The sequence below is a fragment of the Typopeltis vanoorti genome, chromosome 3 (assembly GCF_054136105.1).
Source record: "Typopeltis vanoorti isolate ZY-2024b chromosome 3, IOZ_Tvanoo_1.0, whole genome shotgun sequence".
In the NCBI taxonomy this organism is placed as follows: Eukaryota; Metazoa; Arthropoda; class Arachnida; order Uropygi; family Thelyphonidae; genus Typopeltis; species Typopeltis vanoorti.
In genome coordinates, this window is record NC_143551.1 from 49,309,520 (window position 1) to 49,325,370 (window position 15,851).

At 32.4% G+C, this 15,851-nt stretch overlaps 1 protein-coding gene across 1 annotated transcript in view; it reads right to left on the reverse strand.

The window, feature by feature from the left end:
* Window positions 1–263: 263 nt before the first annotated feature.
* Window positions 264–15,851, reverse strand: part of LOC150108112 (cytosolic 5'-nucleotidase 3-like) — a 133,776-nt gene continuing 118,188 nt past the window's right edge. The window contains exons 7-9 of the mRNA XM_090390601.1: window positions 15,028–15,190; window positions 6,834–7,034; window positions 264–4,685 (exon numbers count right to left, since the gene is read on the reverse strand). Coding sequence (XP_090246727.1) covers window positions 4,584–4,685; window positions 6,834–7,034; window positions 15,028–15,190 — 466 coding nt within the window. The 3' untranslated portion in view covers window positions 264–4,583. The remainder of the gene's footprint in view (window positions 4,686–6,833; window positions 7,035–15,027; window positions 15,191–15,851) is intronic.

The following is a 15,851-nucleotide window of genomic DNA, read 5'->3' on the forward strand; positions in this document are numbered from 1 at the left end:
AAGAGACCAAACATAAAACTTTTTTAAGAGACCTCAGGCCTCTAATAAGTGAAGCAGTGGTCTCACACGAAGCGATTAAATTCATCTCCCACCAAAAGACACAAACATCCATGCCTACAGCAGGATTCAAACCTGCAGCCTGTTGATTGGAGAGCCAGCATGACTGTTTCACAATTTAACAACTGACATGAAAAAATTTTCTAATTTCAGTATCTTTTGTATCATGTACAACATTTTGAAATAATTATAGTTCCAGAGAAGTCTGACTTGTTTAAATTAGTTTATTTTTTGTTTTTTACACAGAATTGTAATCCTAATCTTTAAGCTGCTCAACTTAACTAATCCAGATTTCACATACTGGGCACTGATTTGCAAATGCACATAATAAATGTATCACAGTTTCTTTCACTGTTTTTAAGAGGTAGTATTACAAAGTCTGACAACAAAGTAACCAAAATGATTTTTGGGCAACATAGCAATAATGATGAGGTGGCAGTCTTATGAAACAGGTCGTAACTGGTATGTAAAAATTCCCGAAGTTCCTAAATTCATACTTCAAATGTTGGAAAGCTCACAATTACAAATCCAATGTAAACATATCACACTTTGATTGGACACATGGATTTTTCATCAAAACAATATACTTTCTTATATATCTTAAAAAAATATATTTTTCCTTTTTTTACGATAGCATTCCAATCGAAGCATTGGAATGCCAACAATTACTTTACAGATTTTACACATATACAAGTTTTTCACATTCATAAATCTGAAAAATTTACTGAAAGTATCTCATTTTGAATGTCTTCAGAGTATTGCAATATGGCGAAAGAAATTTCTTTTCTGAAAGAAATTCATTAATGTTTCCAAGAACAGCAAAAACATTCAATGTTTGTGTAGAAATTCAAATGATAATAATCTGAAGGTGCTCACTAACTGTTAGTGGTAAAATAACTCTTTTTATGAAATTAATCTGGTTGCTTTATTGCCAGAATCTGTATACTAAAAAAAGAAGGCACAACAGATGCATGCAAATCCAGTGCAAAAACTGAATACAAGAAAACATTTCTACAACTCTAGTAATTTTAATCATATAAATCATGGAAATGGCTGAAAAAAATTGTAACATTTTGATTATGAAGACACCACTTCTAGAGCAATTATGAAGGAATATTTGAACAATGTATCAGTTATTTATAATGATAGCATAAATGTAAATTAGCAATTACAATTTCTTGTATTTGCAAGTTTTAACATTCTTAAATCTGGAAAATTTACTGAAAGTGTCTCATTTTTCATTTTATTGGCAATGTTGATGAAGGTTACAAAACTAGGCCAACTCACTTCTGTACATAAGGTATAAACAGTAACATGTTCATTTAATTGATGTTGGCAGTTTCTCTGAAACAAAAAACTATTTTTCAGAGAGTTTAAAGTTGAAACTAGTGTATAATATGAAGAAAAATTGGCAGCATTATAATTAATGAATTATATTTGTTTTCAATATGACTGGAAATATTAATATAGCTGCAAACTGATGAATTCAAAAACGCAGTTAAAAATAATATTCCTTTCAGTATGTACAAATGTTAGTCAAGACAGCTGTACATGCTGAAACATTTTATTACAACCAACATTTTATTAAAACTCCAAATATAAAATAATACTGGCAATATTGCCTACACTGAATTCTTGTTTTTTTTTTTAAAAAAGAGGAAATTTCGAAAAAAACGCTAAGACTGATGTCTAGTGTGAGAATTTCATTGCTAAGTCAATCTTGTAGGTATTTTTTGATACCTAGAAGGCTGACCACCACCACTACTACTACTACTTTACTTCAATGATAGGTGGATCAAATGCCATTATTACACTCATAACTATATCTGCAGCTTGTTTCAGAACATTTTAATTCAGAAATTTTGACCAAATTCTAAACAGCTTCATAATTATGACATTACCCATTTATATTATCAAATTGCTGAAGTTGGAGAGAAAAAAAAAGTAAATGCAATAATCTTTTATATCTCTTTTAAAAGGACTAAAATACAATACATACAATTCTTCATGACAACTCCAATTTTACTAAGCAAAACTGATGAGTTTCTGAAGTATTCTGAGTATCTATATTGTCAAGTGGATGAAATAAGGAATCAGTTTTATTTTAACAAAACAAGAAATGAAATACCACATTAAAACAACTAACTTACGCAAAAGTAGTTAACCAAGTTCTTCTGTTCTTATTAAATGCAAGTTCATTTTTGCAACATAAAATGGATGCAGTGTATATTGCCTTGCATCCATTCTATTTTTCATCTCCCAGCATTTATTACAAAGCATCAAACATGAAAAAATCAATTATATCCAGAAGGAAAAATACAAAGTCACAATATAATTGACATTGTTAACAAATATATACCAGATACATGACCTTAAAAAGAGATGAAAAGATGAAATACATCATGATTATCATGATGTAATTTTATCCAAATTTTAACTAAGTAGTTTTCAGTGATACAAGCAATGATAATATACAATATTGCACTCAAAAACTAAATTATGAAAAACTTAAATCTCTTGGAAATTAGATCAAAAATGCAATTTAGCTAATATTAAATACTTGACCATATTTTATTATGAATCAGCATATTTTCATGGAATTAAGTTATGATCGGCAGGAATTAAGTTATGATCTGCTGAAAGTGCTTTGTCTTATGAGATGATTTGTTATTCAAATATATTAATATCAACATTAAAAGCATATTCTTCTTAATAAAGTCGATATTTAATTTCACTTATACAAAATATAACACTATTCTGGATATATATATGTACACATACAGTACTTCGAGGAAGTCTCATCTGATCTCCATGAAATAATACACATGGATATGCATATAACCCACACATGTAATGTACAAAAAGTGGTCATTAGAAGTCCGACCATAAAGTTTAAGATATGATTCAAAGTAATTACAAATACTCTTTAACTAGAACCATGATCCACAGCAAATCTGCAAGTCAAGTCGCTGTTTCAGAAAATTGTTTTAAAAGTAGAGAACCAGTCAGGTCACTTACAACCAATAATTAAGGATTTCACTGACATGATAATATGAAACACATTTAAGACTAAAAGGTAAAACAGATCAGAGAGTGTAATAACAATAATGAAACATGAGACTAAAAGACTCTGACACAAAGAAAGAAAATCGGGTTTCCAAAACAAGCATATGTGGAAGCAGTACGCCGGCAAAAAATGTATCCAAAAATCATTTGTATAAACAATTTCAGAAATAGCTATTCAAAAATATATATCAAAGCAAACATTAAAAACAAAATAAAAACAAAGTCATACAAATAAAACAGGGGTTCTCAAATTTTGAAACTGCAACTTATATCTTTTGAATCCTTCAAATATTTATAAATATGGATAGGAAGAGCTTGTAAGCAGCTGAATAATAAATTTATGTGGTTGTGTTTAATTCAAATAATCAATCTCAGTTTACTTTTGTTTAAATCATAAGTCCTAGCTGTATTAACCCCAATCTTAAAGATAATAGGAAGAGAAGTATTACAACAGTTAACCACTGCATGCTTCCTATGAAGATGTGGATAATAACCTCAAAACATGAATATATAACATATGAGCAATGTTAATGACAATCAGGCAAATTGCACACAAGACAGATGGGATAATGATATTAATTATCAGAAAGCAGTGACTTTTTCAGAGTTCATCTCCTATAATAGTATTTTCTTTTCCACAAAATTTAAAAAAATCATGTAATTTTCAGGAAAGATGGGGAATATCCCTTTCTGATAGTCTCTGCAAATTTTAATGTGGCAATAAACTAACAGTTGAGGGGAGTAGTACAAATGTATACAGTAAAATTTATATCCTTTGCTAGATAAGAAATTAACAAAATAAGTTAACAGAAGGTAGAGAGAATGCACAAGAATATCATAAAAACAGAGTGCACAAGGTTTAAAATAAGTAGCAAAAATTACTAAATTAATTCATAAAATAAGAACTGAAAAGAGACTCTTTGGAAAACCGGAAAAACTAATTAAGAAAGGAATAAATGACTTAGCAAGAAAAGCAAATTAAAGAGAAATTTTGGGGAAGAATCCCATAAGTCAAGAAAAAATAGCATGATATCACACAGTCAAAAAAAAATTATAGTATTATCGGCCTTAAGAGAAAGGGCTTACACGTTTCTATAAAAATAACATTAAAACTTATATGAAAAATTTGAAATCAAAAATACTTCTCCCCGTTCTCATATGCAAATAACTTATCTAACTTCACAACCACTTTCTATGAATTCATAAGTATCTTAATGAAGCAAAGCTTTGCTCAACAAGCTCTGCTGTTTTACAACTCAAAATCTCCATTCTTTACACAAATATATACTATTATATAATTATGCATACATACACACACATATACATATTATATATATATATATGTATATATATATACTACAAAATACTATTTTCCTCCTATGAAAACTGTGCAAAGCTATATTAACTCTTCATTTTCTATCATTTACATTAACAAGCTTTCTATTAAAGTTCTATACTAGTTAAAGTACTCTTCTCAGAAGTCCATTTACAAGATCCATGGTTTGGTCATCTACTAATACAATATCAAAACACTTCATAAATTTTGGCAAAGATTCCTCAATCTGAAAAGGAAAATAATCTCATACTTTAAAATCAAAGAAATTACTAAAAGTCAAGAGTAAAAATATACAAATGCATATAATATACTTTACAACTGCAAAATCATACAGAAAAATTATCTTCCCTCAGCAATTAATTTGTATTAATTGCTGAAGGAGAATAATTTTTCATTTAAGAAGTAAACTGTAATCCAGCAGTGTTTAAGCCACAAACAGAAACTGGATTCATCTTCTGTTCTGAATGAATCAGTTCAGATCAAACATGTATTATCAGTATCAGATTTAGTCTCTGGGAGGAAAACCCTGCCACCACATGCACATTTATGGATAGACAGTCTGTACATTTTCATCCTGTAAACTAAGCCACTAACAGCTTTCAAGTACTAAAAAATAAATCAAAAAGATCATCCAAAAACAAATAACCTGACATACATTAGCTATTTGTTATTTATTTAATTTAGTTATTTGTTTTTGGAGGATCTTCCACCATACAGTTTTAGCATTTTGTAAGTTTTGTAAATGCAGAGAAAGGCTGTCATTCATGATTTTTAATAGTATTTACTAACACTACCACAACAGAAAAACAAACTAAGGATTTATTAAGTCAGCTGATATTCTGCAGAATCCAAACCAATATCATCAGAGCACTTATCATGTATCTGAAAAGGAAAATAATCTCATACTTTAAAATCAAAGAAATTACTAAATGTCAAGAGTAAAAACATACAAATGCATATAATATACTTTACAACTGCAAAATCATACAGAAAAATTATCTTCCCTCAGCAATTAGTCTTCTGGGACTAGTGACAAAGGCAGCCTAGGCCACTAGATTCAAGGTATTTTGGAATTAAACCTTTCAAGTTTTGGGTAACTTTATGCAGCCATGGCCACTTAGATCAGTGTAATGATTCATTACTACTACTGCCAGCTCCAAAAATAACCTTTCAAATATGTAACAGCTTTTCACTTCTGTTATAATTTAAATTTTTCCACTATATATTTGATTCTAGTGTCTACTTATTTCTGATAAGTGGTACAGGGTGTCCACATTGAACCTCCCTAGTTTCAACATGTTACTACTACTTAAGTGTATAGGCCTCATCTCATCTTCCCTCTTTTACCTTGCAGTGTCGAGGATTTATTAATCATCGGACCTCAACCATTCACAGGATAAGGTGGTCAGCCCTACACCCTGATGTATCCTATGTCCTGTAGTGTTGAGTTCTCAAGGCTGGTTTGCCTGCTTTGTGGGATGAAAAACCTCAGGATAAACTGGGGGAAAAAAACCCTATTGTCCACGCACAAGACCGGCTAACTTGGCTATGGCTGAGGAAGATCCTTGAACTCCTCATGGTGTTGAAATTGTACAAATGAGAAGGAACACTCACCAAGTTTTTGTAAAAAAAAATCAGTACACTTCCATGTGTGCTCCTTTATAACGCGCACAATGTCAAGTCAATAGTTTATCTCCAACCAGGTTCTCTGAAGCATGTTAGGGGTGATGGAGGAGAGCAACAGAAATGCGATTTCGAGTTTTCTAGGCTGTCCACTTTAAGTTGTATAGACTGTGTCCTTCATATCCCCACAAGAAAAAATCAAGTGGGGTAAGATCCAGCAATCATGGTGGTCGGGGAATTGGTCCTCCTCATCCGATCCACCGCTGAGGAAAGACCCTGTCAAGAGTTGCATGGACTTCCAAATGCCAGTGTGATGGGGCACCATCCTGTTGAAAAAGGATGTGCTTTTGCACTGCTTTGACTGATTTCAGCTCAGCTAACCACCACCACCACAACTTGCCTTTTCTCCGCTCCTAACGCAATGTCTAAAACTGTAACAAAACTATCACAGTCCCGTCCAGCAGCACCACCACCACATCATGACACAGTAAAAAATTCTGGATGAATGAGTCTCTGGAACAAATACTTCTGCATTTCATTTTTTACCGTTCTTTGAAATTAAAGAGGTCCAATGTGCACATCCTATACTTTGTGGTCTGAAGATGCTGGTTTGACATCAAATATCAATTGACTCAATAAATACTCAGTTTATTTGTCCTATTGCAATGTTATTAGTAAGTATCATCTTAAAATGTGAATTATCATACACTTTTTTTCAGATCTACAACAGAGAGACTGCAAGGATACTTACTTTTTTATTCAAATAACCAATTTTTAGTACATTATCTGGATCAGCCATTCCTTCAGCCATATCTAAATCTCCAAGAGAATCACCCATCAGAATAATATTGGTTCTCTTCCGAACATGTTCAAAATATTCACTATTGTGCAGAGAATTTTGATTTTTGTTATACATGTGAATCAGGTCACGTTTGAATCCAACAATCTTTCCCTAAAATAAGATTAAATTAGTATGAAATGACTTATTTGAATATGCATAATTAATAAACATACCGTATTCGTATTTGCAGGCATATAAGACGCACTTTTTTTCTTTGAAAACAGGTCTGAAAAACAGGGTGCATCTTATATGCAGATACTCAGTTTTTTATTACTTTCATTTCTGGAAATTTTCTCTGTTCCGAGTTACGCGATTTCTTCCTTGCGGTGTGTGAGAGCATTCCAGTTACGTAGAGTTCAGTGGATGCGCATGTGCTGTCATCGACAATCACAGCTGTATTCCTGTTTGTTTAAACTTTCCAATTGTTGTTGCGGTTGTTGTGAACGGTGATAAATTTCTGCCATTAAATTTTCTCTAAATTTCTTGGCAAATTATGGCTGAAAAACACTGGCATTGCTACAATATTGCATACAAGCTATGTGTGATTGCGTATGCTAAAGAACATGGAAGCAGGGCTGCAGAGAGGCATTTCGGGCCACCCCTAACTGAGAAAATGATAAGAACCTGGCAGAATCAGGAAGAGGATCTAAAAAATCTTTTTTTCCTCAAAAATGTGTACAAAAAAGGGGTGCGTCTTATAAGCTGACAAATACGGTATTTTCCAATTTCAAGTAATATAGTAAAAATGAAGTATTTATCTCAACAACTACTAAGGAAAATGCAGGCAAAGATTGCACCTCTTTATCTGATTCAAAATTAATAGCTGCTTAATAATAAAATTAAGCATCTATACCAATTCAAAGTTAAGCAGTTATTTATTTATTTTTGACATAATAGGATTTTAGATACATTTTATCATATTCCTACGTACTTCATTTTATGTTATTCCTACCAGATATTCATCACCTTTCGATTATATCTATAGGCACTAGCAGACATTTTGACAGTTCAACATAATATTTCATGACTAATTTCTTGTCTAAAGCATCTTAACTACATTAATCCAGCTATATCAATGCCTTTCATTTGGTCTTTTTCCCAGCAATTTTTCTTAAAAAACTTGTTTTACTAATCTTTCATCTCTAATTTTGTTTACTGTGTTGACCTAGCTGACAAGTGGTTAGCATATTCGGTCTCCGATCAACAATATGGATGCTCTCAATGAAAGTCTTTTAGTAGGAGATGAATTTCAACACCTGGTGTGAAACCATCATTCTGCTTGTTGACAATGTCATCTGAGCAACAGCCTTTCATGAGTGGGATTTAAAAAAAAAAGAAAAAAAAAGTGATCATGGCATCTTAGATTAGCTCAGCTGAAACATAACTGAATATTAATAATATCTTTATTTCTTGATACTTTCATTTTAATGTGGTTCTGCCACAGAGGCATAGTGTTCATTCTGTTAATTTTGCTAAAAACTCTCGTAGCTGAGATCTCTGGTCTTTGATCAGCTGCTTTATTCTTAATCCACTTTCTTTCAGATCCACATGTAAAAAAAAAAAAAAAGTTTGAACACTACACTATCTGATGAAAAATATCCGGTTGCCTGCTCTTCTCCACTCACTCTAATATAAAAGGCATTAATATGGAGTTGGTCTACCATTTGCTGCTATTACAGCCTTCAATCTTCTGGGATCCACTAGATTTTGAAATGTTGCTGCTGCTGTAATTTCTTTCCATTCTTCCAAAAAGAGCATGAGTGAGGTCTGTCAATGATGTTGGGCGATTCAGCCTGGCTTGATGGGGGGCGGGGGAGTTTGAGATCAAGGCTCTATATGTAGGCCAGTCGAGTTCTTCAACACCCATCTGATCAAATCATTCCTACATGCACCTTGCTTTATGGATGGACATTGTCATGTTGATACAGGAAAAGACCTTCACTGAGCTGTTAACAAAAAATTGAGCACCGATTTGTCTAGCATGGCATTACAGGCCACAGCATTAAGATTTCCCATCATTGAAACTAGCAGCTCAGATCAAACCACGAAAAACATGAGTGGGATTACAATCTTTGGCAGAGGAAGGATCATGGTCCCCCAGACCATGATGCTCCCTCCACCAAACTTCACAGTTGGCAGAACACATTTGGGTGGGTAGATTTCTCCTGGCATCAGAATAATACAGGGTGTCCCAAAATTCACGCAAGAAGTAATTTTGATAGAAAACACAGGTTTTTAATTAAAAATTGTAATTTCTTATTGATTCATAAATTATACAGTATAGGGTTATGCATGGAATAGCATATCGGGTAAATGGCCTCCACGGCTTTGCTGGCACATACGCACTCTTTTGTCGAAATTTTCCATGACCGTTTTGCATAAATGTGGCTGAATTTCGTTGATACAGTGCTCAATTTCCTCCCTCAAGGCATGGGTGGTCGTGGGCTTGTTGGCATAAACCTTAGACTTCAAAAAAACCCAAAGAAAAAAGTCCAGGGGTGTTAAGTCACATGATCTGGGCGGTCAATTCTGATCACCAAAATGGGAAATTACACGACCAGGAAATGACTCATGCAGTAATTGAATTGTTTCTCGGGCTGTATGGCATGTGGCACTGTCTTGTTGAAACCACATGTTGCCCACATCCATATCTTGCAATTTAGGCACAAAAAACTGGATTATCATGTCGCGATAGTGAGCACCATTAACCGTTATTTCCTTACCAGCCGCATTTTCGAAGAAGAATGGACCGATGATGCCTCCAACCCAAAATCCACACCAAACAGTGACACGCTGTGGATGCATTTGTTTCTCAACAATCACTCGTGGATATTTTGAACCCCAAATACGACAATTTTGTCGATTGATGAAGCCAAAGATGAAAATGAGCCTCATCGCTGAAGATGATTTTGTTCGAAAAATAAGCATCCACTTGTTGTTGTTCCATAATCCATTCAACGAACTCTCTTCGCTGTGTGTGATCATTTTTAATAACCCTGAAATGTCAGCTGTCACGCTGTCTTTTTTTTTCTCGTTGGCAACACTTTACCGCACAAATGGCTAAATTTAAATCTTGCGTGAATTTTGGGACACCCTGTATATAATATCCAACAATAGTTATATCAGATTATCTTAATTTTTTTTTTTAATTTTTAGTGATGGTCAAGTTTGAATAAATAAATAAAAAAGGAAAGGGCAACTTTTATTATATATGAAACATTTCACTAAATGTAAAATTATAATACATTACTTGTAATTAAAAATTTCTTTAGTAATGTTTTGTATAAAAAATCTGTATAGTAACGGTCTACTACAAATTGTTTAACTGTGATATTTATTAATATAAAAAGATCTCGCCTCAGATTTAGTTTTATTTTTGTAACTTAAAAAATACTTGAAAGAAGAAAATATTGAACTTTCTCATGAGATTTTCATGCTAATAAAGAATTGTGGTCTTGTTTATACAACAAGTGGTGATTCACTTTTGTTTTGCCACCATGTTATTTGCCATCTATCCTACCTGAAGAAGTAAAAATGGCTATTCACCATATGAAAAATGACTGATCACCAGGAATTGACGGTATAAAATCCGACGAATTAAAAATGGGTGGACAAGTACTCTTTAAAGCTCTAGCAGAAAGATTTACTTGATATATACAATTAAGAAAAGCACCTACTGAATGGAAAACATAATGCGGCATAAAAAAGTAATAAGGAAGACATAAGTAATTACAGACCCATCTGTCTATTATCACACACACACAAATTATTCGCCAGAGTCATCCTACACACAATACAAACCTCCATCAATGAAAATAGCTGCAAAGAACAGGCTGGTTTCAAAAAAGGCTTTTCGACAGTAGACCACATTCAAACTATTACTCAACTAACAGAAAGATGCAAAGAATACAAGATTCCAATGTCTTCTTTTTATAGATTTTAAAAAGACATTTGACACTGAACATAATGTAGTATTCCAAGCTTTAATAAAACAAGGAGTAGAAATAGCATAAATCTACTTTTACTCCTTATATGATATTTCTATCAACAAATATCACTCTTTTCAATCACCTGATTAAAATTAACTTAAGTAGAGGGTGATGTCTTATCCCCTAATCTCTTCACATCTACTCTGGACAGCATCATTCGAAAAACTGAATGAAAGGGGGAATAAACATTGATGGTGAAATGTTAAATATCCTATTATTCGCCAATGTGGTATTAATATCTCACTCCTCTGAACTATTAGAATCAATGCTGAATGACATAAGCCGAAAAATTGGATTGGAAATACATCCGGACAAAACAAGATGGATGAAAAACGAACACTGTAAAGATTACATAATCACTCTAGAATTCCACACCATTGAAAAAGTTGAAGATTACATCTACCTCGGACAGTCCATAAAAATGAATAACGACATAAATGAAATAGCAAGGGGAAAAAGAGCTGCTTGGATAGCATTCAACAAAATAAAATCAATAATCACCAACCAAAACATAGATATAGAAATAAGAGCCCACTTTTCAATAGTCACATCCTACCAGCATTAACTTATGGCAGTGAAACATGGAACACAACTTTAAAAGAAGAACAAAGCTTAATAACAACTTAACATGCAATAGAAAGAAGAATGTGCAATATAAATAAAATAGACCATGTGAGACACACAGAAATCAGGAAGAAGTCTGGACTCAAAGATGTAATAAAAACAATCTACAACAGCAAAAGTAGATGGGCAGGACATCTCACCAGAATGAGAGACAACAGATGGACAGTCAGAGTAACAAATTGGTATCTGAGCGATACCAAACGGAAACCTGGAAGACCAGCCTTAAGGTGGGAAAACCCAATGATTAAGAAAGTTGGAAGAAAATGGAGAAGAAAGGCCCAAGACAGGAATAGCTGTACTTTTTAAGCCCTGCAGTCATGGAGAAATCCTAACTGAAATCACAGGTCCATCAAGGTAAACTTAAAAAAAAAAAAACTTGAAAGAAGAAAATATTGAACTTTCTCATGTGATTTTTATCCTAATAAAGAACTGTGGTCTTGTTTACACAATAAGTGGTGATTCACTTTTGTTTTGCCACACCAGACAGTAGTGTGTTTGTGCAAAGATTGTATTTCCAAATAGGAAGCTGATATATGAGAGAAAAATAGAATAGTTGTTGATTAAAAGAGAATAGGATCTGAAATTTGGAAGTTCAGCAAAAAAAATATAATTTAAAGTAAAAAATTATATATGCGTTTCTTAAGCCAGAAAGGTGGAAAAGAGTATTATGAGAGAAACAGTCATCCCAGAATCGACAGATAAATTTCTTTCGAAAGAAGGAAAGTTGGAGTGTAAATAAAAGTGACAAGAAGAATTATATATTTCTCTTCTGAAGCAACAGACAGTTCCTTTTGATACATTAAGCAGCAAACTTATTCTAGTTAAACATTTTGAACACAAAAGTGAATTTTTTGTGCTCAAGGATAAAAAATCAGTGTCCAGAAGAAGAAAAAAAAAAGGGGGGGGGGGATTTAAAATTATCTTTGTATTCTAAAGAATTACAACAAGGAATATGTTAAAGAAGACATGACAGAATAAATATTATTATCCTACTCAAGGCTGTGCACAAATTATTTATTTTTGTTTTCAAAGAAAAACAGGTATGAGTTAATTATATTTCAATGGCCACTGAAGAAACTGTGCTTGACAAGTTTAAAGATAACTGCTTTTGCTTGTGTGTTCTTATCAAATCCTGTCATCTTAAAAAGAAGAAATTGGAAATCTTGTCTGATGTTTTTGTTCTTTTAAGTTTGTAAACTCTTTTCTCTCTAGATTTTGTTTTATTTCTAATGCAGGTTTGTGTACAGCACTTGTGAAATAAATTTTTTTTACACACAGACTGTTATACTCATGCAATATCTAAATTTACGCTATTATTTGTTTGTAAACAAAGATATTAATTTTGAATTTATTTTATCTCTGACTCTATCTCTTTAACTCTTAAGTTAAACTTAATTTTACAACATCCCAGATTCGAATCTGTGTTATTAACTGAAAAAGAAAAATTCTGGCATACCAGATGATAAAAGTGTGTCGATACAAAAGCATCACTGATTTGGTTACCTGTTACCTCTAGTCTTAACTATGGCAAAAAAAACGCCATTACATGGCCAGAGATCAAATTATCCATTAATGAAAAATACTGTTAAATACTAAAGCTTCAATGGTGACCTAATCAATATTTAAAATTAGGACTGAGATTTGTTATTATCAAATTATTCCTGAAGTTATTAGTGACTAGAGTCTTGGAGCAACAGATTGCTGAAGACCTACAGTCCTAATTATTATAACATGTTAGAACAAAAGTTGTGGTATGGATGATGAATGCAATTTAAATTCTTGAGATTTTTAGACCATTATTATTGTTGAGATTAGAGTGATCATAGTTTCATGAGCTTTTTGTTTTTTTAATTTGAGCTCATACCAGGAAACAGATACTTTTCCTGTCAATTCTGTGTAGATAATTCAGAGCATGATCAAAAAGGAGAAGGATCTTCTGAGGTAATAAACAAATTCTTTCATTTTGTAGAGGATATAAAGCATTAAAATTGTATTTGTGTTGCATTTTGTTTATTTATTTTTTCATTAACCCTTTAATGTATGGCATGACTAAGGTTTGAAAATCTAATTTATTTTTATTTATAGATTCAGTCTTATAAAGAATTTTGTCAATAGTCTTTTTGATACAGCCACTGTTTATAAAATACTGCTGATAATTTTCTAATTCATGCTAAGAGCTTATTCATTGGAGCAAATATTTACTGCTCTGTTTTCGAGGATGTTAATGATATCTAGTTTTGTGTTTGGTAGTAGTGGTAAGAGTCTGTCTCTAACATACACTATATACTGGCTGGTATGGATAGGTGTACAAGACAAGAAGGATGACTGATGAAAAAAAGATGTGTGATGAGATTTCAGCAGTAAATCTAGTATGTGTTTGTGATGCTTATTCAGATGACTGAGGAAAGTGTCTAAAGTTTGGGAGCCATGGGACCAAATAATGAAAATATCAATAAGGTGTCAGACAAACTTTGGATTTAGAACAAGAGGAATCTAGAACATGTTGCTTAACTGCTTCTACATAAAAGTTGACAACACAAGGGGATAGTGGCAAGCCCATGGCTGTACCTTCTTTTTTTTTTGTAGCTCAAAAGTATTATGCTACATAAAGTAAGTAGAATACAGTAAATAGACAAAGAAGATCATGATATCGGACAGCAACTGTCTTGTAAAAGAAAAATTATGTCACACTGTTTGGGATAATTGTGAAAAGGGCAGATATGTTAAAACTGAATAATAAATTGTTTTTGTTGAGTGTGATGTTCTTAATTTTGTTTATAAGGTGATATGTGCCTTTTATATAGAAGAGGGAACGACCTACCAACTTCTTGATTTTTGATTCTAGTTTTTTTGGGATGTTGATATCTTCAACTATTGAATAAAGTGGTAGGTTATTTTTGCGTATTTTAGGAAGACCATAAATTCACACTGAGTGAATGTATGGGAATGGTTTTTGTAATGGTGCCTGATGGCCACAAAGTAACCAACTTAAGAAATTTTATGGTTTAAGTTATGAAATGAGTTTCAGAGAAATTAGGATTTCATATGAATTAAGCAAATCTTAATTCACTTAAAAGGACAGATAGAATACATTAAAATAATAAATAAGGACTTGTTAGTATCACATTTAAATTTGATAGACCAAACTTTAGGAGAAGACAGAGGGAGCTGGGTGGAGAATATTGAGAATTGGAGTAAAAAATAAATAAAATAATAAACAAGTGATAATATAAGATTTGAAAGCCTAAAAATTTGATGTGGAAAATTCACCAGTTAGAATATAATTAGAAAATAATATGAAATTAGTGATATTAAAAGGACAGACCATCGGTAAAGACAGATTATAGTATGGAAGATAATCACATACGCAAATCATTTCAGAATGCATAAAATTTCATCCATGCTATAGGTAAAAATAAATTAAAACATTAAAATTCATCTATGTTAATCAAAAGAGCTTTACAGTCCATTCAATAAGATAAAATACATACCTCATCATCAAATTCCATATAGTTGGAAATAAATTTCATGTTATTATATAGGGCATTATTGTAACGAAGAACTTCTTCCACCAAATCTCCAAGACCAGCTGAGAAGATTAGAAGAGGAACATTATGTGCTTTAAGTGTTTCAAAAAAGGCATGACAACCATCCCTAGAAAGAGAATTAACATAATTCTTATAATTCATTTTTCAATGGGTTTTATTTTTCTCCATTAAGCATGCTTTAATTACAGCTGCACTGATTGCTCTGTAGTTATACAGCTGAATGTTAACACCATCAAAGTTATTGGCATCATATAGTAAAATATCTTTTAAACAATACTCCAAATTACTGGAGTATAAAATACTTAATTACAATCCTGTAATGAAAAGGTACAGAGGTAATCCAAAAAAGAGATGTAAAGAACAATTGGATATGGAGAGTTTAAAGGCTGAGAGTAAAACCCCTTTGGACAAGAAGAATGCAGTATTGAGAGTACAAAATTTCCAACAATACATGACAAGTCCTTTCCCTTACAGTAAGAAAAGAAATGAAAATGTATCACGTTTCAGGTTATATACAGATGCTAGATAGTAGAGTATTTGGCTGTTTTGTAAGTAGGGGAATGAATACTCTATTTGTGAATTCTACTTGTGTATTTTTTTATATAGATCCAGGATGGTCTAGGATTATAATATCTAAGTTTCTGGAGGAAAGGATATAACTGTCTAATAATTTTTGGAGTGCTCTTCATTGAAGACATTTTGAGTATTTGCAGTACTGAGACAATTCGAAGTTCAAGATCTTTCATAACCAATGTTTCAAACACTGA